Source organism: Myotis myotis, unplaced genomic scaffold, assembly GCF_014108235.1.
Source record: "Myotis myotis isolate mMyoMyo1 unplaced genomic scaffold, mMyoMyo1.p scaffold_m19_p_1, whole genome shotgun sequence".
NCBI lineage: Eukaryota > Metazoa > Chordata > Mammalia > Chiroptera > Vespertilionidae > Myotis > Myotis myotis.
The window spans coordinates 1,139,631-1,164,624 of record NW_023416313.1 but is presented as its reverse complement, the minus strand read 5'-3'; the positions used below and the strand labels follow the sequence as shown (position 1 = coordinate 1,164,624).

The 24,994-nt window shown below is 46.5% G+C and overlaps 1 protein-coding gene and 1 pseudogene across 7 annotated transcripts in view; one reads left to right on the top strand and one right to left on the bottom strand.

Annotated features, from left to right (window-relative positions):
- Positions 1–24,994, bottom strand: part of FAM193A (family with sequence similarity 193 member A) — a 116,645-nt gene that overhangs the window by 43,352 nt on the left and 48,299 nt on the right. For 3 of the 7 annotated variants that reach the window (XM_036326997.1, XM_036327025.1, XM_036327011.1), the window contains exons 3-4: positions 1,255–1,388; positions 557–724 (exon numbers count right to left, since the gene is read on the bottom strand). The exons of 1 other annotated variant lie outside the window; for it this stretch is intronic. In XM_036326997.1, the coding sequence (XP_036182890.1) occupies positions 557–724; positions 1,255–1,388 (302 nt within the window). The remainder of the gene's footprint in view (positions 1–556; positions 725–1,254; positions 1,389–24,994) is intronic. 3 more of the 7 variants (XM_036327003.1, XM_036327018.1, XM_036327031.1) reach the window with 2 other exon arrangements.
- Positions 9,559–9,661, top strand: LOC118660835 (annotated as a pseudogene).

The following is a 24,994-nucleotide window of genomic DNA, read 5'->3' as shown; positions in this document are numbered from 1 at the left end:
CAATATGAGAACCAATCCATGAAATGTATAACTCAAATTTATCACTTTTATTTGGAACATTTCAAAAAAGAGAAAAAAGATGCTAAGACTATAAGGAAAAATAAAAATTAGGTCCACCTCAAATTCTGCATTGTCATGAGCATGGGGGGTCTGAAGAGCAGACGCCACGTGTAAGCCACTGCCGTCTGAGACACCCACGGGCAGGCCTGGCCACAGCGCTGGCCACTCACATGCAGTGCCTGTTCCCCAGCTGCCGTGCTGCACGGAGCCTGCGTGGACGGGACAGCTGCCCAATGTCTTCCTCAGGCTAAGCCAGTGCTCAGCAGCACCCAGCACAGAAGTACTTAGTGTCAATCTCAACACGAGAAGTGGCAGAAGGGTGACTCCACTCCCACTATGTGGGCAGTAAGGGTTTCAGCAAACCAGAGCTTGTAACCTGACACAGAGGGCTCCCTCCTGCCAGGTGTCTGCTGAGTCCCCGCAGTGCACCCAGACCCTGAGAGCACAGCTCCCTGGGCACCGGCGAGAAAGGACAAGACACAGGGGACACGTGTACCTATCCACGAGCTCCTTCACCCCCTCCTTATCAGGCACCAGGGACTGGTCTTGGTCGTCTGCCAACGGGGTCCCCGCCTGGCGGTAAATGCAGCGGACCATGTAGCGCACTTCAGACCAGTAGTTCTGCAGCTGCTGCGGCTCCCGGTCCGTCTCTGCCGAGATCTCTCTGTGAGGCAGCACAAGGCAGGGGGTCAGGGTCAGTTAGCACCACCCTCGCCATCCCCGGCTCCATCACGGCCCTCCCGTCCACACCCACTTCCTTCCCCACTCCATCCGGCTCTGCTGTCGATGCAGCGGGCTGGCACAGCCCCTGGGGTGCCTTTGGTCAGCCAGTCCCCGAGACCTCGTCTCTGGGAGATGTTGGCCCCCTCCCACAACAGGGATAGGGAATGCTGACCAGCCCCGCTCCCAGACCTCCACTGCCCGGGCCCATTGGGCAGCTCTCACCCCCACCACGGCCCGGCCCCAGTCCACTCCACCAACCCTGGGTTCCAATGACTGAGTCCTGGCTCCTGTCCCTCCTGAGGACTCGCTCCCTCCTGTCAGTCCTCAGGGCGGGAAGGAGGGAGGAGCTTCACTCGCCCGGTCTCCCTGACCACCGCCTGGCCACTGGTTCCCCCTCAGGAGGGTGTGGCCTTTAGGAAGAAGCCGGTCCTGCCCAGCCCCAGCACCCACTCTCGGGCACGCCCACCGTACCTGCGCTCGCTGCAGGCCTCACAAGCACAAGACGTGTCGGAGGGCAGTGGCTGGGTGCCCAGAGCCAGCCTCCCGCCGCCTGCCTCTGCCGGGGACCCGCCCAGAGGGCCGTGGAGAAGGAAGTCCTGGCCCTGCTTGAAAGAGAGAACAGCACAGACTCATGTTTAAATGCTCATGCAAATTTCAGAAACATGCCTTTTAGAAAACACACAACCGAGACACTGGAACTTTCTGAACGAATGCTACACAGGACTTTTTCTCTCTGGCACCAAGGGCAGAGTCACGTGGAGAAAATGCATGGTTCCTCCTCTTGTCACCCCTCAAGTCTGCCCATCCCCGAGGGCTGGCGTCACTCCTTAGGCGGGTGGCAGGCAGCCGGTGAAGCGGCGCTCCTGTTCTGCCCACCTGGCTGCAGCGCTCAGACCACACGCGGGTCTCCCCTGCTGCTGGCCAAGTTTAACCAGGGCCACCTCCTCCTGGGCTCCTGAGCCACAGCCAGAGTGACTCCAAAGTGAGCCAGCATGGAACTCCCGCGTGGAACCTTCCACACCTGGAAACAAACGACCTTCCTGACCACGGGCTTCCAGGTTCCAATGCAGACTCTGCTCTAACCTCGCTGCACTCACCCCCTTTGCCTGGAGCGCTGACCCACTCAATCCTGAAGACAATTCTCTCTACCTGTCATGCCTCAGCGGAAAGATCAACACCTACTCAGGGAGCAGGCTGAACCAGCCATCAACTACCTCTGCAGCCCACCCTCCCAGCCCTGCTCTGTGAAGGGCAGGCCCTGCACACTGCTCCTTGGCCAGTGGCACCATGTCCAGCCTTGTCAGCAGAGGGTGCTGGAGGGGCACTGCGGGGGCAGGTCTCCCCCTGGTTCCCTGCCTTTTCTCAGCTTGCTCCTGCTACCCAGGGGTGTGAGGGGGACCCCAGCGAGCCCACCAGCTGGGCCTGTAGTTCCTCAGCAGCCATTCTGCTGCCCAGGACCCTAACCACACCTTCTCCCCTGCCCATGCTCGAGTGGCTGCTCCCTGGATCCACCAAGACCCTTCTAAGTTCCTTTCACAGATCTGGGTAGCGAGTTCTCTATGTAAGCGTGTCCCTGTTCAAATGAGTGGTGTGGTGACCTCAATCACCTTTCCTGGCCTGCTCTTGCTGTGTTCCACACCAACAGCGCTGCCGGGCACACAGGACAGACTCGGAGCAGCAACCAAGAACCGGGACAGTAACGCTTCCTGCTGACAAGGGATGAGGTGAAGGCCTTATAAACAGGGCACAAGATGACGAGTAAGTCCTTAAGTGTGTACTCAGCTGATACAGATTTTAACTTCAGTTACTGCATTTGGTCCAAGTCCAATGCAGCTTAAAAGAATACAACAAAACCTGCCACTCAACGATGTAAAATGCACAAGGTCCAGCATCCAATAACAAAACCAAGAAGCAGGAAAATATGACACCTAACCAGGAGGGAAACTAAGCAACAGAAACAGACCCCAAAATAACTGATGTGATGCTACCAAGAGACAAGGATCTGAAACTGGAGATTACAGATAAACTCCATGTGTTCAAGAAAGTAGAGGGGAAGCATAAACACGAGGAGAGAAAGTGAAGGTGTAAAACACAAGCAAACAAAACTTCTAGAGATGAAAAACATCCTAAAAGATCAGATGACCACTCTGGGTCATTCATCTCAGTCCAGGGGATGGAGCTCCTGGTTGTTGAAACAGCCGTCCAGTCAATCAACAAATATCTCCTGAGCACCTCCCATGAGTGAGACCCTGCTCAGGGTGCTGGGGACATGGCCGCGAACAAGACACATCCTGGCCTCTTGGAGCTGATGTGCTGGTGGGTGAAAGTGTATTAGTTTCCTGCTGTAACAAATTATCACAAAGTAAGTAGCTTAAATAGAATAACACAAGTGTATCCTATCTAATAAAAGAGAAACATGGTAATTAGCATACGACCGCTACCCTTCCCATTGGCTAATCAGGGCAATATGCAAATTAACTGCCAGCCAAGATGGCGGCCGGCAGCCAGGCAGCTTAAAGCTAACATGAGGTTTGCTTGCTTCAGTGACGGAGGACTCCAACGTTTCCCGCCTGCCGCTGCTGGCCTCTGAGCTGCAACTCTAAGCAACTATGTTACAAATATAGAAGCTAAACAAAACCCCAGAAACCTGCTTTAGTCGGCCGGGCTTCAGCCAGCAGGATCGCAACATTGTTTCAAATACAGAAGGTAAACAAAGGCCAGAAACCTGCTTTCAGCAGCAGAGGCCTAAGGGCTGGAGCCAAGCCTCAGAGCTAAAGCTGGCCCAGAATAAAAAAAAAAAAAAGAAAAAAAGGAGCGTTTGGGAGCTTCAGTCACCCGCCAGCCTGAAAACAGCCCTCAGCCCCTCACCCAGACTGGCCTGGCACCCCAGTGGGGACCCCACCCTAAAGGGTGTGTGACCAGCTGCAAATAGCCATCAGCCCCTCACCCAGGCTGGCCAGGCACCCCAGTGGGGACCCCCACCCTGATCCAGGACACCCTTCAGGGCAAACCAGCTGGCTCCCACCCGTGCACCAGGCCTCTATCCTATATAGTAAAAGGGTAATATGCCTCCCAGCACCCAGATCAGCGGAGCCGCGAGGCCTCCCAGCACCGGGATCAGCGTGACAGGGGGCAGCGCCCAAACCCCTTGATCGCCCTGAGGCTCTGTGTGTGACAGGGGGCAGGGCCACAACCTCCCTATCTGCCCTGCTCTGTTCGTGACAGGGGAAGGCGCCCCAACCCCCTGATCAGCCCTGCTCTGTGCCTGATAGGGGGGAGCTCCCCAACCCCCTGATCTCCCTACGGCTCTGTGTGTGACAGGCTGCGGTGCCCCAACCCCCTGATAGTCCTGCTCTGTGTGTGACAGGGTCCGGTGCCCCAGCCCCCTTATTGGCCCTGCTCTGTGTGTGACAGGGTGGGGCGCCCCAACCCCCCACCCCCCACGGGCCCTGCTCTGTGTGTGGCAGTGGCGGCGCACCAACCCCCTGATCGGCCCAGCTCTGTGGGTGATAGAGCGCAGTGCCCCAACTGCGTTCCACGGGCCCTGCTCTGTGTGTGACGGGGTAGAGCCATAACCTCCCCATCAGCCCTGCCCTGAGTGTGACAGGGTGCGGCGCCCCAACCCCCTGATCCGCCCTGCTCTGTGTGTGACGGGGCGGTGCCCCAACTCCCCTATCAGCCCTACTCTGTGAGTGACGGGGGGAGCTCCCCAAACCCCTGATCGGCCCTGCTCTGTGCGTGACAGGGGGTGGCGCCGCAACATGCCCATCGACCCTGCCTTGAGTGTGACAGGGGGCGGTGCCGCAACCCCCCAATCGGCCCTACCCTGAGCATGACTGAGGGTGGCATCGCAACCTCCCGATCCGCCCTGCTCTGTGCATGACAGGGGCGGCGCCCCAACTCCCAATCAGCCCTGCTCTGAACACGACCAGGGGCTGCACCTAGGGATTGGGCCTGCCCTCTGCCACCCGGGAGCAGGCCTAAGCCAGCAGGTCGTTATCTCCCAAGGGGTCCCAGACTGCAAGAGGGCACAGGCCAGGCTGAGGGACCCCCTCTTCCCCCCGAGTGCACAAATTTTTGTGCACTGGGCCTCTAGTTGTGTTATAAAAAAAAACACCTTCGCCCTGGCCGGTTTGGCTCAGTGGATGGAGCGTCGGCCTGCGGACTGGAGGGTCCCGGGTTCGATTCTGGTCAGGGGCATGTGCCTGGGTTGTGGGCACATCCCCAGTGGGAGTGTGCAGGGGGCAGCTGATCGATGTTTCTCTCTCGTCGATGTTTCTGGCTCTCTATCCCTCTCCCTTCCTCTCTGTAAAAAATCAATAAAATATATTAAAAAAAAAACCAAAAAAAAAACATCTTCAAAGAATATATAAACAAGATAGGCTTTAGGAGATCAAACACAGTAGAGTATCAATAAACCTGAAGATAAGTGATAGAAATAATCCAAAATGAAGCACAGCAAGAATCAAGACTAAGAAAATTAACAAAGCATTTGTAAGAGAAAATTAAGATGTCTACCTCACAGGTCAGGGTGTCCCACATAAAAAGGGGATATATGAACTAGACAAAACACCAGAAAGGATGTAGCCGATGTGAACACCACCATCAGCCAATTTGATTTAACTAATAATATTCATAGTACTATCTTTCCAACAAGAGAACATAAATTCTTTCAAATGCACATGAAACATCAACCAAGATTAGCCAATAAAACAAATGTCAACAATTTTTAATAATTAAATCACATGAATAAGTTCACGGATTATAACAGAATTGAGCTAATAATCAATAACAAAAAGAGCGTCAAAAGGTAAAAACTTCTAGTTATAAAATGAGTAAGTCCTGGGGATGTAATGTACAGCATGGAGACTACAGTTAACAGTACTGTGTTGTGTGTTTAAAAGTTGCTAAGAGAATAGATCTTAAAAGTTCTCATCACAAGAAAAAGTAATTGTAACTAGGTGGTGATGGATGCCAAGTAGACTTACTGTCATGATCATTCTGCAATATATACAAATATCAAGTTGTTACGTTGTACACCTGAAACTCATATAATGTTGTATATCAATTGTACTTTAAGAAAAAAGAAGATATCTGGCATGGACACGCTCCCAGGAACAAACTGGTATTAAAACTAAAATACAGAAAAACTTCCCGAATAATCAACGGAAACCTCGCAGGAGAGAACCCTGATACCCAAGGACCGAAGGTGGAGACGCATAGAGACTGGTAGGAGGGGTGGAGGGGCGGAGGGGCGAAAGGGCTGGCCGGGCACCCACAGACGGCACTGAAGTCCCAGAGAGATATCTCAGCTGTGGGGGGTGCCACTGAGAACTCTGGGGTCTAATCCCCAAGCTGGGCCCCCCAGCAGAGAGCACCAGAACTGAGGAGGGTACCCGCATAACATCTAGCTGTGAAAAACAGTGGGGTGCTGTCTGCCAGGGAGTGGCAGCTAAACGTTGGGGCGCCCTCTTAAAGGGCCAACACACAAAATTCCCTGTGGAGCCACCCACCTGGTGCTCTGGCAGAGGGAGGGTGAAGTGGACTGGAGCTGTGAGAGCAGAACCCAGGACAGGGGACTCAGGACACAGAGCTCAGAAGGCAGACACCCCAAGTTTCCTGGTCTGAGTCATTCCCTCACACAGAGGAGGACATCTTTCCCACACAGACATCTACCTTGCCTGGGGGGAAGACAGTGGACACACCCTAATGGAAAACACCTTGCCCTGAGGACGCTTAAGAGATTAAAAGTAACAATTAGCCTCCAGGCAGAAGCAACTGTCCCACCCTGTAGAAAAAAACACTCCCCACTCCTGGGGACAATTGTCTGGGGGCAATTCAAGTAGGCATCCTATCAGTCTGTTAGCAGAGCGGTCTCTGGCGGATTTGAGTCTATGCCTGGTCCAATTAGTCAGAAACAGCCTTTAACACTGTCCGGCACAAAAGATTGAGAGGTGTAGAGAATCCACCTAATATACAGTCACAAATCCAAGCAAAAAGCCAAAATGAGGAGACAAAGAAACAACCCTCACTAGGGAGTACCCATACCGCTGTCAGTTGATTTCTCAACAGAAACTTTGCAGGCCAGAAGGGAGTGATGAATGCCAAGAACCTACAACCAAGATTACTTTATCCAGCAAAGCTATCATTCAGAATTGAAGGTCAGATAAAGAGCTTCACAGATAAGAAAAAGCTAAAGGAGTTCATCACCACCAAACCAGTATTTTATGAAATGCTGAAAGGTATCCTTTAAAAAGAGAAAGAAGAAGAAAAAGGTAAAGATACAAATTATGAACAACAAATACACATCTATCAACAAGTAAATCTGAAAATCAAGTGAATAATCAGATGAACAGAATGAACTTGTGATTATAATAGAATCAGGGGCATAGAAAGGGAGTGGACTGACTATTCTTGGGGGGGAAAGGAGTGAGGGAGATGCAGGAAGAGACTGGACAAAAATCGTGCACCTATGGATGAGGACAGTGGGTGGGGAGTGTGGGCAGAGGGTGGGGTGGGAACTGGGTGGAGGGGAGTTATGGGGGGGAAAAAGAGGAACACCTATAATAATCTGAACAATAAAGATTTAATTAATCAAAAAAATAATAAAATAAAATAAAATAAAATAAAATGAAGGCTGTCACAAGAGACAACAAAGGTCACTACATAATACTAAAGGAATCGATATAACAAGAGGATATAACCCTGGTAAACCTATATGCACCCAACATAGGAGCACTTAACTATATAAAGAAACTTCTAAAGGACTTTAATGGAGAGATGGACAACAATACAGTCATAGTAGGGGACTTTAACACCCCTCTGACTTCACTGGATAGGTCTTCCAGACAAAAACTTAATAAGGAAAGAGAGACTCTAAAGGACACACTGGATCAGATGGATTTAACTGACATTCACAGAACATTTCACCCCAATGAGCCAGAATATACATTCTTCTCAAGTACACATGGATCATTCACAAAGATAGACTACATGTTAGGACATAAAACAAGTCTCTACAAGTTCAAGAAGACTGAAATCATATCAAGCCTCTTCTCAGACCACAGTGGAATGAAATTAGAAATCAACTACACTAGCCCTGGCCAGTTTGGCTCAATGGATAGAGCGTCAGCCTGAGGACTGAAGGGTCCCAGGTTCAATGCCGGGTTGCGGGCACATCCCCAGCGGGGAGTGTGCAGGAGGCAGCTAAATCAATGTTTCTCTCTCATCGATGTTTCTAACTCTCTATCCCTCTCCCTTCCTCTCTGTAAAAAATTAATAGAATATATTTTTAAAAAAAGAAAAGAAATCAACTACACTAAAAACACCCCAAATCATTCAAACACATGGAGGCTAAATAGCATGTTATTAAACAATAAATGGGTTACCAACAAGATCAAGAAAGAAATGAAAAAATTCCTGGAAACAAATGAAAATGAACACACAGCAACCCCAAATCTCTGGGACACAGCAAAAGCAGTCCTCATAGGGAAGTTCATAGCATTACAGGCATACCTCAGAAAACAAGAAAAATTAATAATGAACTATTTAACCCTACAATTTAAAGAACTAGAAAGAGAATAAGAAGAAAAGCCCAAAGTAGAAGTAAGATTAGAGTGTTAGGGGCAAAAAAGGAATATTGGGGATGGGCTGTGGTTGTGGGAAACATTAATCATGCTCTGTTACCATGATTGCCTTGTGTTGCTTAAAAAGAAAGGCCATTCTGACCTGGCTGGGAGTTGTACACCCTCAGAACCTGGGAGTCAACCTTGGAATGCGGTCCATTCTCATGGAAAGATTAACACCCTTCTTGCCCAAACAATGGAGTCCCACTCTAGCCTCCTACTTCCCCATGCCTGAAATCCCTACTTCCCCATGCCTGTATTCCAATTTCCCTGTGTAATCTTTGTCCTACCCTACATAAGCAGCTGGCTTATGGGTGGCAGCAGAGCAGATTTTTGTGGATGATCTGCTGATCTCCCATACTGCCGGTAGTATTGGAATAAACAGTTCTTTTCCGAGTGCATACGGTTTGTCGCTTCCCGCCAACCTGATTTCTGCCATAACAAGAGCAGAAATAAATTAGAGCCTAAAAAAATCAATGAAATCATGAGCTAGTTCTTTGCAAGGATAAACAAAATTGATAAACCATTAGCCAGACTCATCAAGAAACAGAGAGAGGACCCAAATAAATAAAATCAGAAACAAAAGTGGAGAAGTAACTGACACCACAGAAATACAAAGGATTGTAAGAAAATGCTACGAACAGCTTTATGCCAATAAGCTGGACAATGCCAATGAAATAGACAAATTCCTAGAAAAATACAATCTCCCAAAACTAAATTAGGAAGACTCAAAAAACCTGAATAGGCCAATAACAATTGATGAAATAAAAGCAGTAATTAAAAAAACTCCCACCAAACAAAAGCGCAGGTCCAGACAGCTTCACAGGGGAGTTTTACCAAACATTCAAAGAAGAACTAACACCTATACTCCTCAAACTATTCCAGAAAATCCTAGAGGAAAGAACACTTCCAAACTCTTTTTATGAGGCCAGCATAATCCTAATTCCAAAACCAGATAAAGACACTACAAAGAAAGAGAATTACAGGCCAATATCCCTGATGAACATAGATGCTAAAATCCTCAACAAAATATTAGCAAATCACATCCAGCAATATATTAAAAAGATCTACACCATGATCAAGTGGGATTTATTCCAGGGATGCAGGGCTGGTACAGTATTTGCAAATCAATAAATGTGATAGATCACATATCGCTTCTCGGCCTTTTGGCTAAGATCAAGTGTAGTATCTGTTCTTATCAGTTTAATAAATGTGATAGATCACGTAAACAAATTGAAAGACAAAAATCGTATGATCGCATCGATAGATGCAGAAAAAGCATTTGACACAATTCAACACCCATTTTTGATAAAAATTCTCAGCAAAGTGTGAATAGAGGGCGCATATATGATCAAGGCCATATATGACAAACCTACAGCCAACATCATACTCCATGGGCAAAAACTAAAACCATTTCTCCTAAGAACAGGAACAGACAGGGATGCCCATTTTCACCACTCCTGTTTGACAAAGTGCTGGAAGTGCTAGCCATAGAGATCAGACAAGAAGAAAAAATAAAAGGCATCCAAATTGGAAAAGAAGTAAAACTCATTAGTCACAGATGACATGATATTGTACATAAAAAACCCCAAAGACTCCATCAAAAAAACTACTAGACTTAAGAAATGAATTTGGTGATGCAGCAGGATACAAAATTAACATCCAGAAATCTATGGCTTTTTATACACCAACTAGAGGCCCGGTGCACAAAAATTTGTGCACTTGGGGGGGGGGGGGTCCCTCAGCCCGACCTGTGCCCTCTCGCAGTCTGGGACCCCTCGGGAGATAACGACCTGCTGGCTTAGGCGCACTCCCAGGTGGCAGAGGGCAGGCCCAATCCCTAGGTGCAGCCCCTGGTCGGGCTCAGAGCAGGGCTGATTGGGGAGTTGGGACGCCACCCCGTCATGCACAGAGCAGGGAGGATCGGGAGGTTGCGATGCCACCCTCAGTCACGTTCAGGGTAGGGCCGATTGGGGGGTTGGGGCACCGCCCCGTCACACTCAAGGCAGGGTCATAGGGAGGCTGCGGCGCCACCCCGTCATGCACAGAGCAGGACCAATCGGGGTTGGGGCGCTGCCCCCTGTCACTCACAGAGCAGGGCCCATCCGAGGGGTTAGGGCTCCATACCCTGTCATGCACAGAGCAGGGCCGATCAGGGGGTTGGGGAGCTCCCCCCTGTCACGCACAGAGCAGGGCCGATCAGGGGGTTGAGGAGCTCCCCCCTGTCACTCACAGAGTAGGGCCGATAGGGGAGTTGGGGCGCCGCACCCTGTCACACTCAGGTCAGGGCCGATGGGGAGGTTATGGCTCTACCCCGTCACACACAGAGCAGGGCCGTGGGGGGGTTGGGGCGCCTCACCCTGTCACACACAGAGCCGCAGGGTGATCAGGGTGTTGGGAGCTCCCTCCTATCAGGCACAGAGCAGGGTTGATCAGGGGTTGGGGCGCCTTCCCCTGTCATGAACAGAGCAGGGCGGATAGGGAGGTTGTGGCTCCGCCCCCTGTCACACACAGAGCCGCAGGGCGATCAGGGGGTTTGGGCGCTGCCCCCTGTCACGCTGATCCCGGTGACAGGAGGCATATTACCCTTTTACTATATGGGATAGAGGCCTGGTGCACGGGTGGGGGCTGGCTGGTTTGCCCTGAAGGGTGTCCTGGATCAGGGTGGGGGTCCCCACTGGGTTGCCTGGCCAGCCTCAATGAGGGGATGATGGCTGTTTGCAGCTGGTCACACACCCTTCAGGGTGGGGGTCCCCACTGGGGTGCCTGGCCAGTCTGGGTGAGGGGCTGAGGGCTGTTTTCAGGCTGGCAGGTGACTGAAGCTCCCAACTGCTCCTTTTTTTTCTTTCTTTTTTTTTAATTCTGGGCCAGCTTTAGCTCTGAGGCTTGGCTCCAGCTCTTAGGCCTCCGCTGCTGAAAGCAGGTATCTGGTTTGTTTGTGGTCTATAATCGAAACACTGTATCAACTCCAGCTCTGAGATCCCAGCTGGCTGAAAGCAGGTTTCTGGGGTTTTGTTTAGCTTCAAACTGCAAGCTCAGAGGCCGGCAACAGCAGGCGGGGAACGTTAGCTTCCTCCGTCACTGAAGCAAGCAAGCCTCATGTTCACTTCAAGCTGCCTGGCTGCCGGCCGCCATCTTGGCTGGCAGTTAATTTGCATATTGCCCTGATTAGCCAATGGGAAGGGTAGCGGTCGTATGCTAATTACCATGTTTCTCTTTTATTAGATAGGATAATGAACTCACAGAAAGAGAAACTAAAAAGACAATCCTATTTACCATTGCACCAAAAAAAAATAAGATACCTAGGAATAAACTTAACTAAGGAGGTAAACGACCTGTACTCGGAAAACTACAGGACGTTGAAAAAGGAGATAGAGGAAGACATAAACAGATGGAAGGATATACTGTGTTCATGGATGGGTAGAATCAACATCATTAAAATGTCCATACTGAGGGAACCAAGATGGCGGCATAAGGTATAGACCTGTGCGTGCTGCCTCCCACAACAACATTGAAACTACCAACTATAAGACAAAACAGCTATCATCCAGAACCATGGGAAGGCTGGCCCAGTGGAAGTTCTACAACTGGAAGGAAAGAAAGAAGCACACTGAGACTGAGTAGGAGGTGCAGAGGCACCAAGAACAGAGGTACGGAGTCGTGCGCCAGGCGGGCTGCAACTGGATGCGCGTTTTTTTCAATCGGAAGGGGATACAAGCTCTCGAATCCACTGAGCTTGTTTAGGGCAGGATTCTGAGGTCCCAGATACCTACGGGGAGAGGTGGGACTGCCTTGCAGGGGGTCGGAGAGCGAGGGTAGCTTTCTCGCGGAGCTCCTCGCCGGCACTTGGGGACGCGGAGACGCCATTGCTGTTTGCTCCGCCCTGGTGATTCTCTGAGACCCCGCCCTACTCAATTCACATCCCCACCCAAGCTGTGCACGATGTCTAGTGCAGTGATGGCGAACCTATGACACGCGTGTCAGAGGTGACACACGAACTCATTTTTTTGGTTGATTTTTCTTCGTTAAATGGCATTTAAATATGTAAAATAAATATCAGAAATATAAGTCTTTGTTTTACTATGGTTGCAAATATCAAAAAATATCTATATGTGACATGGCACCAGAGTTAAGTTAGGGTTTTTCAAAATGCTGACACGCTGAGCTCAAAAGGTTCGCCATCGCTGCCCTATGCTCTTAGCAGCACAATTCACCATAGCTAAGATTTGCAAACAGCCCAAGTGTCCATCAGCAGGTGATTGGATTAAAAAACTGTGGTACATCTACACAATGGAATACTACACTGCAGTAAAAAAAAGGAATTCTTACCATTTGCAACAGCATGGATGGACCTGAAGAGCATTATGCTAAGTGAAATAAGCCAGACAGAGAAAGATAAGTATCATATGACCTCACTCATTTGTGGAATATAATAAACATCATAAACTGATGAACAAAATAGAGCCAGAGAAAAAAAAATTTTAGAATATAATAGAAGTAATCCTGTTATCTGAAGATTTTTAATATTTCCTATAACTTTTGGTAATATTATTATATTTAAAATATTTTTTCTTAAAATATTAATGTTTATTGCATGTAAAATCATATTTTAAATATTTTCTTGAAATGTTTATGGCATGTAACATTATATTTAAAATATATTTTCCTGAAATATTAATGTTTATTGCATGTAACATATTTAAAGTCGTTTTTCTTGAAATATTAATGTTTATTGCATGTAAATGGCTAATTATTTTGTATCTACAATCTGGTAATAGATTTATTTTGTATATTGTAAAAGAAATAAAAGAAAAAATAAAGGTAAAAAAGAAAAAGAAAAAAGGAGATATCTGAAAAATACTCCAAAATATTTGGAAGTTAAAAACAAACAAAAAAACACTTCTAAATAATCCATGGGTCAAGGAGGTCACGGTTCAATTCCCAGTCAGAGCACATGCCTGGGTTGTAGACTTGATCCCCAGTGGGGGGCCAGCAGGAGGCAGCGAATCAATGATTCTCTCTCGCCCAACCAGTGTGACTCAGTGATTGAGCGTTAACCTATGGTTTGATTCCCGATTCCCGGTCAGGGTTGCAGGCTCAATCCCCAGTGCGGGGTGTGCATGAGATAGCTGATTAATGATTCTCTTTCATCATTGATGTTTCTCTCTCTCTCTCTTCCTCTCCCTTCCTCTCTGAAATCAATAAAAAATATATATATTTTAGAAACATCAATGATGACAGAATTTTTATCTCTCCCTCTCCCTTCTTCTATGAAATCAATAAAAATGTTTTTAAAAAGCCATGGGTCAAAGAAAAATCATAAGGGAAATTATAAAATGTTTTGAGCAGAATGAAAGACAACATATCAAAATTTTGGGAATGCAGCTATAGTAATGCTTAGATTAAATTTTATAAAATTAAACACGTGTGTCAGAAAAGAAGGTCTCAAATCACTAATGTAAACTTCTATCTTAAGAAACCAAAAGAATAACAAATTAAATGTACAGTAGAAAAACAGAAATAATAAACTTAAGAGCAAAAATTAATGGAATAGAAAATATTAAAACAATTCAACCAAAATGTGGTTTTTTAAAAGAGCAATAAAAATGATAAACCTCTATCCAGGTTGTCAGGAAAAAAAAAAGAGAGAGAGACAAAACTCAACCAAAGTATCAGGAATGAAAGGAGTGGGGTTGGTGCAATCACTACAGATCCCATAAATTGAAAGAGATAAACTTTATAAAATAAACTGAACTCCTAGTGCAAAACCATCCCAATAAAGCAACTCTGGGTCAAGACAGTGTCACCGGGGAAGCCTACCAAACATTTAAGCAGAAATCACAGGAATGCTACACAAACTTTTCACAGGAGAAGCAGAGGAGAGAATGCTTCCTAGTTCATTCTATGAGGTAATACTCTGACACCAAAACCACACAAAGATATTGTGTGACAAGAAACCTACAGACTAAGAAACCCCGTGAACATAGATGCCATAATCCTTAAAACGTTAGCAGGGGTCCTCAAACTGCGGCCCGCCGAAAACATTTATCCGGCCCACCGGGTGTTTTTGCCGCCGCTGCCTGTTGCTTAGCGGCCGACTAGTTTTTTTTAAACTACAGTCCGGCCCTCCAACGAGGGGCAGTGAACTGGCCCCCTGTTTAAAAAGTTTGAGGACCCCTGCAATAGAGCAACCTAGAGAAAGCATAACACATACATCACAACCAACTCTGGAGTATCCCAGGAATGCAACGTGCTTTCAACATTTAAAAACCACCATAACTAATTTTAACAAAAGCACCTCCATGATCATCTCCATAGATGTAGACAAAGTTTTACAAAATTAAATATCCATTCCTGATAAGACTCAGCAAACTAAAATCAGAAGTATACTTCTTCAACCTGATCTGCAAAAACCTACCACTAACATCATACTTAACAGTAAATGACTAAGTGCTTTCCCCCTAAGACTGGGAACAGGCAAGAATGTCTGCTCACATCACTCCTATTCAGCTTCATACTAGAGGTCCTAACCAATGTAACAAGGCAAGAAAAAGCAAAAGTCATACAGATTGGAAAGGAAGAAACACGTTACTTATAGAGGACATGATCATCTACGGAGACAATCCTAAGGACTCTACCAAAAGATCACTAGAATAAATGGGATTTCATAGGATATGAACTCAATTTACAAAAAAGCAGTTGCATTTCTATATACTAGCAATAAACAATTGGATATTTAAAAATTTTAGAAGCATAATTTAAAATAGCAAGAAAAATATGAAATACTTTGGAAAGTTTTCAATACACTACATGCAAAGCCCACAGTTTGAAGACTACAGAACTATTCTAAGAATAAACTTGAAAGACCTAAATTAATGAAGATTCATACCACATTCATGGATTGGAAGACGCAATATTAAGATGTCAATTTTCCCCAAAATTGATCTATAACACAACACAGTGCCAGTTAAAATTTCAGCAGATATTTCTGTAGAAACTAGCAAGACGATACTAAACTTTTTATGGAAATGCAAAGGACCTAGAATAGCCAAACACTTATAAAAAAAATAATAAAGCTGGGGACCACTACTACCTAATTTCATAACTTAGCTTCTCGAATCAAGACAGTATGGTACTGGCAAAAGGACCGTATCTATGCAAAGTGGAACAAAGAGTCCAGAAGCAGACCCTCTCATATGGCATCAATTGATTTTTTAAATAAAAATGCCAAGGTAATTCAACGAGGAAAAACAGTATTTTCAACAAACAGTTCTGGAACAACTGGGCATCCACATACAAAAAGGATGAACTGCAACTCTTTACAAAGACACAAAAGTTCACTGAAAATGGGTCACAGATCAAATGTATAAGCTCAAACCATAAAACATCTAGAAAAACCACAGACCAAAAGTTCTTTAAATCTGAGGCAGCCAAGACTTCTCCCATAGAACACAAAAGCCCAAACCATTTCAAAGTTGATAACTTGGACTTGACCAAAATGTAAAACTATTGCTCTACATAAAAGAGTGTTATATAATGCAAAGGCAAGCCACACACTGGGAGAAAATATTTGAGAAACATATCGAATAAAAGGCTTGTATTCAGAATATATAAAGATCTCTCACAACTCAATAAGATAAACAAACCAATTAAAACCAGGTAAAAGATGTGAATAGCCACTTCATCAAGATACAGGTGGGAAAAAAGCAATAAAAAGATGCTCAACAAGCCATTAGGAAAATGCAAACTAAAGCTCTCTGGGCTAATACTGAGCCACTGGCATGGCTATCATTGAGGACTGTCAACACCCAGCCTAGGCAAGGATGGAGGCCAACGGAGACTCGCTCACGTGGCTGGGAAACAGCACCAGCACTCTGAAACACAGCATGATGGTTCCTTGTGACATCAGACATGCACTTAGCCTATGACCTTGAATCCACTCCTAGGTCTTTATCTAAGAGAAATGAACTATGTCGACACAAAGACATGTACTGAGATGTTGTTAGGAGCTTTATTCAACAGCCCAAACCAGCAAACACAAATGTCCCTCTACTGCTGGTGGAGAAACAAACGGTGGTTCATCCATACAATGGAATGCTATCTGGTATAAATATAAAAGCCCAGAAACCATTACGGAGGAACGACCAGAACGGCGGTCGCTGTGACACGCACTGACCACCAGGGGGTAGATGCTCAATGCAGGAGCTGCCCCCTGGTGGTCAGTGTGCTCCCACAGTGGGAGTGCCACTCAGCCAGAAGTTGGGCTCAGGGCTGGCCAGCACAGCAGTGGCGGGAGCCTCTCCTGCCTCCGCAGCAGCGCTAAGGAGTGAGCAGGTGGGTGGTAAGGAGCAGCGAGCCAAGTGGTAAGGAGCGAGCAGGCGGGCTGTTAGGAGCGAGGGGTCCCTAATTGCAAGAGGGATGTCCCGGATTGCGAGAAGTCGCAGGCAGGGCTGAGGGACACCGTTGCCCCCCACCCTGCCCCATGCACGAATTTTGTGCATTGGACCTCTACTTTAGAAATAAAAAGAAATTAACACTGGCACACATAGTGACATGGATGAATCTCAAAAGCACATATTAAGCGAAAAAAGCCAAAGACCACCATTCCGATGATCTTTCTGTCCTCTCATTCTGACAATTCTGGACAGTAGTGACAAATTACGTGGGCATCCACTCCATGAAGTTCATTATAAAGGGACGGTATGTTTGTATTATGACAAACATTCAAGAGAAGGGCGAACATCAGCATTTTAAATGGATGGTTTCAATTGGGGCTGTATGCCTTCTGTAGAGTAACTAGTAAAGAATCTGGCTCTTAGTGTAAAATGCAGGACTTACATTTCAACCACATACATGAGAACCCAGACAGAACTGCTAATGTCCAGAACCAAACAGAGCCTTTAGCACAGTCAACCTTGAACGCACAAAACCAGAACCTGAATTTGCCGAGCAGTCGTCCTTGTGGCCAGATGCTGCTGGGCTGACTACAAGACCTCTTTACAAAAAATTCCCCAAAGCGCCACTTCCCACCCAACCAAACTTCTTGCTATTTAAACATCTACTAAAGTCACATACGACATAACTTGTGCTTTTAAGTCCTTGTGTAAGTAGGAAAATTCAAGTTGGTCTACAACTTACACACACACACACAAACCCCTGAAAATTATTAAAATTCAAGTACACATTGTTTTAAAGAAAAAGATGAATGATTAGCTGAAACTAAACTGCTGAATTCAACACAGGCCTGGTACTGGCTACTAAGCAGGTTCTCTGAGGCAGGCCTGCGGCCGGAGGTCTGTGTAAAGCACCCCAAGCAGCCCTCCTCTTTGCCTGTCTCAATTCTCCTGCCCAAGCAGCCCAGGCCTGCGATGGCTCTTTGCTCGGCCTCAGCACAGCATCGAAGTGTGGAGACAACCTCCGGACCTTCCTCACAGCCTTGACCTGACCAGTCCTACCCAGGCCCCAGGTCACGTAAGTCAGGGCCAAAGCTCTCCACTCTCAACACACCTTCCCCCATTATCAGGATACGAAGTGTTTCAACCGTCTTCAAAGACCATGAAAATCCATCCACAGCCCCCCAGGTGTAAACTTTACTGTGCAGGACGCGCACGTGCACGTTCTGGAGTCCTGAAGCATGGCCTTTGCATAGTAATCAAAGGTAGCTTTGGATCTCCACATGGCAATGCATTAAACTTGACCTTAACTCCACACCATATAAATTTTTTTATTATTATCTAAAGTTTTACATTTGTCAACCATATAAAATTTTAATTTCGATCCCTGGTGGGTTGTAGGTCTATGCCAGTGATGGCGAACCTATGACACGCGTGTCAGAGGTGACACACGAACTCATTTTTTTGGTTGATTTTTCTTTGTTAAATGGCATTTAAATATATAAAATAAATATCAAAAATATAAGTCTTTGTTTTACTATGGTTGCAAATATCAAAAAATTTCTATATGTGACACGGCACCAGAGTTAAGTTAGGGTTTTTCAAAATGCTGGCACGCCGAGCTCAAAAGGTTCGCCATCACTGGTCTATGCAAAGCAGCCTGGCTGGAGTGGCTCAGTGGTTGAGCATCGACCCATGAACCAAGAGGTCCCTGGTTCAATTCCCCGTCAGGGCATATGCCCAAGTTTGTGGGCTCAATCCCCAGTGGAGGGTGTGCAGGAGGTAGCTAATTGATGATGTTTCTCTTTCATCAATGTTTCTATCTCTCTATCCCTCTCCCTTTCTCTCTCTCTCTTAAAAAAAAATTGGAATGCAAAACAATACAAGCATAAAACCGTGCTGTTCAGTAGTCCCATATCATGTGTGACTACTGAGTATTTGAAAGGTGAGCAGCATTTTGAATATTCAGTATGAAAATATAGAAAAATCTCACTAATATTTTTTATATTGAGTACATGCTGAAATAAGCTTGGATATATATATACTGAGGTAAAACATAATATCACCTGTTTCTTTTTAGTTTTGGTAAGGGGTTACTAAAAAATTTTCAGTTACCTATGTGGCTTACATTCCTCATTCACATATTCCTTTGGACTGTGCTGACAGAAGAAAATACATACTAAAAATGCAGTTGTGATTTCATAAAGGAGAAAAAACACTAATAAACAGAACTAAAGAAGGCAGTAACTACTAAAATTTTTCTGAGCAATTTGGCTCAAAATTAAAAATGAACTAGTATTCGTCCAAAGGCAGTGTACACATAGCGAAAAGGGAAGCACACCGGAAGCGGGTGATGTCTGCGGGGCATATAGCCGACCGGGGTCTCACTAAACATGAAGGAATGAATGCCACGCGGCAGTAAGAAAAGACAACCCAACAGAACGGTGGTTCTCACCGTGTGCTCCACGGGCCCCTGGGAGTCCCGAGCACCTTTTCAGTGGGGCCACTGGTGAGAACCGTTTCCATATTCACTCCAAGATGCCACTGGCTTTCCCACTGTGCTGACATTGGCCGTGACGGTGGGTGAAGCTGCCGGCCCCTCGGCAAGCAGCGGCTACACAGCCAGGTGTACGGTGCCGCTGCATTGCCCACCACGCGCTCAGTTTAAAAGCACCAGGTCTCCGTCGGAGTGCCCCTGGGCAGCAGGGCCATGAATGTGTTCCAGCCCAGCCCTGCAGCCACGCCTCTGGAACCTTCCTTGTGAGGAAACAGGAAGTGCACATAAAGCATCCCCAGGGAAAGCACCTCCGTGAGGAGCAGCATCAGCCACGAGCCGCCTCGCGTGGAAGGACGCCTGACAGGCCCAACGAGATGACTCAGACGTGGCCATTAGCCCGTTTTCTCAAAAATGAACGAAATGAGCCTGTCACTTCAAGGGGAACAGCTGCCACTATCTGTGGCCATAACTGTGGGCAGAAGCTGCTCCGCGCGCACATTTCTGATGAGTGGAGATGGTGATAACAGACATGATGTCCAGTCCCGGACAAGGAGGGGTGCTGCATCAGCTAGGTCCCTAACTTGGTCAGCCACTGCTCTCACAAATGACCGATGGGTGGTGTTCCAAAATCACACACGGGCAAGAGACTCATCCAGAGAGCATGGACTTGACTTTAACAGCAGAGGAAAATCATAGAGGTTGCTTGACTCTACACTGTAACTAACCATTAACACACAGTTTGCTTAAGAAGAAAATGCAGTTATCTAAAAACAGGTATTAAAATATTCTCTTCATATATTTCAATCAAAACAACCTATCATAACAGATTGAGAATCTAGCATCTTCTATTATACAAACATTAAAAAGATTCTCACAGCAATGCTACTCTACTCACCAAATTATTATTTTTGAAAAAATAATTTTTTATTGATTTCAGAGAGAGAGAGGAAGGGAGAGGGAGAGAGAGAAACATTGATGAAGAGAGAAACATCGATTGGCTGCCTCCTGCATGCCCTCCACTCGGGATCAAAGCCACCGGCTGGGCATGTGCCCTGACTGGGAATCGAACCTGCAACCTTTAGGTGCATGGGATAACAACCAACTGAGCCACACCGACCAGAGCCCTCACGACATTGTTTTTGTTTCAGAAAATAGTTTTCATTGAAAAATATGCTACTGCTTTTAACTTGCAGGTCAGTTCACACTCTAAATCCCGTGACTCCTTCTCCACGTGTATCCACAACAACGGGCGAGCGTGTGCTCCAGGTACAACACTCAACAGCAAAACCTGGAAACCACGCCAATGCAGCGCATCGAAAGTTGACAACAAAGAAGAAGCGACATTTGTGAATCTCAAACAAAACACATGAGACACAAAATAATGCTGCTGCACTGATATCTGTATCAAGTTCCAAACAGCCGGAACACCAAGGAAAGTGTGGGACGGAGGGCAGGCGTCTGGCTAACCCAGCGCAAGAGAGAGGGAGCTCTGTGAGAAGACGGAGGCCGGCCAGGGGCAGAGAGGGGATGTGGCTGAGGGCAATGCTGGGCTCGGGACCTGTGTTGGGGAGAACGAAACCCACACGCCTGCAATCCTTCAGTGACAAGGGTCAATTCCACTATTAACAAGTAGGACAAAAGAGACCAAGTTAAGCCTGCCTCTCTGCGGACATACAGGCCCCATCCAGGGACTGAAAAGGAGGAGAGGGAAGGAGTTCACCTAGGACACAGCAAGTAGCTCGTTAGGACAAAGGGGCCTCAGATGGTTTCAGTGCAAGAAAAAGAACAATGCGTCCCTAGCCGACATGGCTCAGTGAGTAAACCTTCCGCCTGCAGACTGAAGGGTCCCAGGTTCGAATCCGGCACATGCTCAGGTTGCAGGCTTGATCCCCAGTAGGGGGCATGCAGGAGGCAGCCGATCGATCCATGATTCTCTCTCATCATTGATGTTTCTATCTCTTTCTCCCTCTCCCTTCTTCTCTGAAATCAATAAAAATATATTTTTTTTATTTTTTTTTAATTTTTATTTTTTTTTTATTTTTATTTATTTATTTTTTTTTTAATATATTTTATTGATTTTTTACAGAGAGGAAGGGAGAGAGACAGAGAGTTAGAAACATCAACGAGAGAGAATCATCGATCAGCTGCCTCCTGCACATCTCCCACTGGGGATATGCCCGCAACCCAGGTACATGCCCCTGACCGGAATCGAACCCGGGACCTCTCAGTCCGCAGGCCGACGCTCTATCCACCGAGCCAAACCGGTTTCGGCTAATTTTTATTTTTTAATTAAATCTTTATTGTTCAGATTATTACATTTGTTCCTCTTTTTCCCCCCCATAACTCCCCTCCTCCCAGTTCCCGCCCCACCCTCCGCCCTCACTCCCCACCCACTGTCCTCATCCATAGGTGCACGATTTTTGTCCAGTCTCTTCCCGCATCTCCCACACCCCTTTCCCCCCCAAGAATAGTCAGTCCATTCCCTTTCTATGTCCCTGATTCTATTATAATCAACAGTTCATTCTGTTCATCAGATTATTTATTCACTTGATTCTTAGATTCACTTGTTGATAGATGCATGTTTGTTGTTCATAATTTGTATCTTTACCTTTTTCTTCCTCTTCCTCTTCTTAAAGGATACCTTTCAGCATTTCATATAATCCTGGTTTGGTGGTGATGAACTCCTTTAGCTTTTCCTTATCTGTGAAGCTCTTTATCTGACCTTCAATTCTGAATGATAGCTTTGCTGGATAAAGTAATCTTGGTTGTAGGTTCTTGGTATTCATCACTTTGAATATTTCTTGCCACTCCCTTCTGGCCTGCAAAGTTTCTGTTGAGAAATCAGCTGACAGTCGTATGAGTATTCCCTTGTAGGTAACTGAGTTTCTTTCTCTTGCTGTTTTTAAGATTCTCTCTTTATCTTTTGCTCTTGGCATTTTAATTATGATGTGTCTTGGTGTGGTCCTCTTTGGATTCCTTTTGTTTGGGGTTCTCCGCGCTTCTTGGACCTGTAAGTCCATTTCTTTCACCAGGTGGGGGAAGTTTTCTGTCATTATTTCTTCAAATAGGTTTTCAATATCTTGCTCTCTCTCATCTTCTGGCACCCCTATAATTCTGATGTTGGTACGCTTGAAGCTGTCCCAGAGGCTCCTTACACTATCCTCGCATTTTTGGATTCTTTTTTCATTTTGCTTTTCCGGTTGGGTGTTTTTTGCTTCCTCGCATTTCAAATCATTGACTTGATTCTTGCGCTCCTCTGGTCTGCTGTCGGGAGTCTGTATAATATTCGTTATTTCAGTCCGTGTATGCTTAATTTCTAGTTGGTTCCCCAATATAACATCGAGGGTCTCATTAGTTTTCTTGTAGATCTCATTAAGTTTATCGGCGGCTTCTAAACAGTTCTTGAGAGACCTTAAAAGTGTGGTTCTGAACTCTATATCTTCCATTGACAATTTTGTCCTGTTTCTTTGTCTCCGCATTTTGTTATGCTTCCTTGGTGCACCCCCTAGTGGTCTTTGTTTGCAGTCTTATAATTAAACCTTGATTGTTGTAGCTAATACCAGGGAGGGTTTGACCTCCAGGCCAGGTGGCTATGAGAATCAGCGGTGTCAGCAGTGAGAGAACTTCTGTCCTCTAGGGAGGTGCTAATCTAGCCTTTGCCTGAGGCTATCCGGCAAATGCCTGTGTGCAGGGCTTGGGCGGGGCGGGTCGCACAGGATCAACAGGGTGGGCTGGAGAGAGCAGTTATGGCGGCTCTCAGTCCTGTCCCCAGGGGCTCTGCCTCTCTGAGTCCCAGCACCCGCTGCAAAGCTCAGAGAGAAAGCTGCACTCGCTCTGACCGAAGCCAGACAGTCCCGCTTCTCCCGTTTGAGTCTGGGTCGCTAAAGACTCGCCCGTATCTGGAGCTCAGAGTCTGCGACTCCCTCCCGATTGAAAACACCAACCGCGCCCTCCGCCGCCAGCCCGCTCCGCACACTCCGCACCTCAGAATTTGACTTCAGCGCTGCGCCTCCTCTGAGTGTCCGAATGCGTTTCTCTTTCCTCCTAGTTGTAGGACTTCCACTCAGCCAGCGTTCCTGTGGTTCTGGGTGATGTCCCTTCCGTCTTTTAGTTTCACTTTTGAAGTAGTTGTTCAAAGCAGCAAACTCCAGCGTTAACCTATGCCGCCATCTTGGTTCTCAAAATATATATATTTTTTTAAAATAAATAAAAAATATTTTTAAAAAGAGGAAAAGGAACGTGTGAAGATTTAATCATTTTAACCTATAGTCACCCAGCACAGCCTTGAAACATGTCAATCAAGATGGAAATATTTATAAGAAAGACAAACGTACATGCATGGTAGGAGACTTGAACGGATATTACTCTGAAATTGAGAGAGTTAAGCACACAGAGAACCAATCAGAATACAAAAGGCTTATGAGCATAATTAACAAGGGAAGACGTGGAGTTCTCCATCTCAACTCTGAGGAGACATTTTCAAGCTTTCACGGACATTCATGAAAACTTAACCACAGGTTAGTGAAACTGACCACAGACCATGACCTCTAATTCTAACAGCAGTAAAGTAAAAGTCAGCATGATTAAAGGTAATCCTAGAAAGATATGTTTGTATATTTATGAATAGTAGATAATTCATAGTTCAAAACAGAAATACTGAAAATTGGATAATACTTAAAATTGAGCCAATACAACTAACATTTCGAAATCGAGAGCATCCATTAGAGGTTTCCAGCACATACCAGAGAACAGAAACTGGTGGGTAAGAAAGAACTCAACTTAGGAAGGCAGGGGAGTAGCCACAGAAAGAAAGGAGAAGCCACTGCAGCTGTGGACCAACTGGGATGAAGGCCCACTGCCTCCTGCAGGCCTCCTGGCATCGGCACGGGGACAGGCCCTCTCACTCCTTCTCCCACGTAGCAGGCTGAGCAGGGCTCAGGCTCCCACAGGTCTCCAGGTGAGATGAGCACAGGAATGCAGCTCCCCAAGCAGATGGCACCCAAGCTCAGGCTCCAAGACACTTGTCAGCAGCCCTCAGAAGCTGGAGCGCAGCCCCTACCTCTCGGGGCATACGCACCCCTCTCCCAGAACACGACACTGGGCGAGCCACACGCCTCACTTACTGACAGTGCCCACCGCTACCTCCTTGGTGCAGAGCAAATGGAACCTCTCCAGAGGAACAGACAAGGATGTGGTGGCAGTGGATGCCTCTGGGAGGATGAGGAGGATGGTGAGGAGGCGGTGAGAGGGACAGTGACTTGCTGTGCTCACGGGTACCTCCCAACATTTACTGTGTGCCCCACAGCATTCACTAATCAAATACGTATCGCACGCGCATCAAGCTGCAGTAACTCATGAAACAAAGTGAGAGATATTTTAAAAATTAAAAAGCTCTACCTTGAAAAGACAAAATTGACAGACTTCTAGCCAAGACTGGTTAAAAAAAGGGGGGGGGGGGCAGAAATATGAGGAATTCCAAGAGTTGCATCTACAAATATGGTCAGAATTAAAGAGACTGTCTGCACACAAGTGCATACCGGTAACTGACAATTTCTAAGAATATAATTTACCAAAGTAACCTGAGAAGAAATGGAAGTTTCAAACATTAAACCAGAAGTTTTACATTTACAGAGACATGCATGGTTTGAAGGGAGCGAAAGGAGATGGTGGCAGCGGGAAGGGAGGGCTGGGCAAAG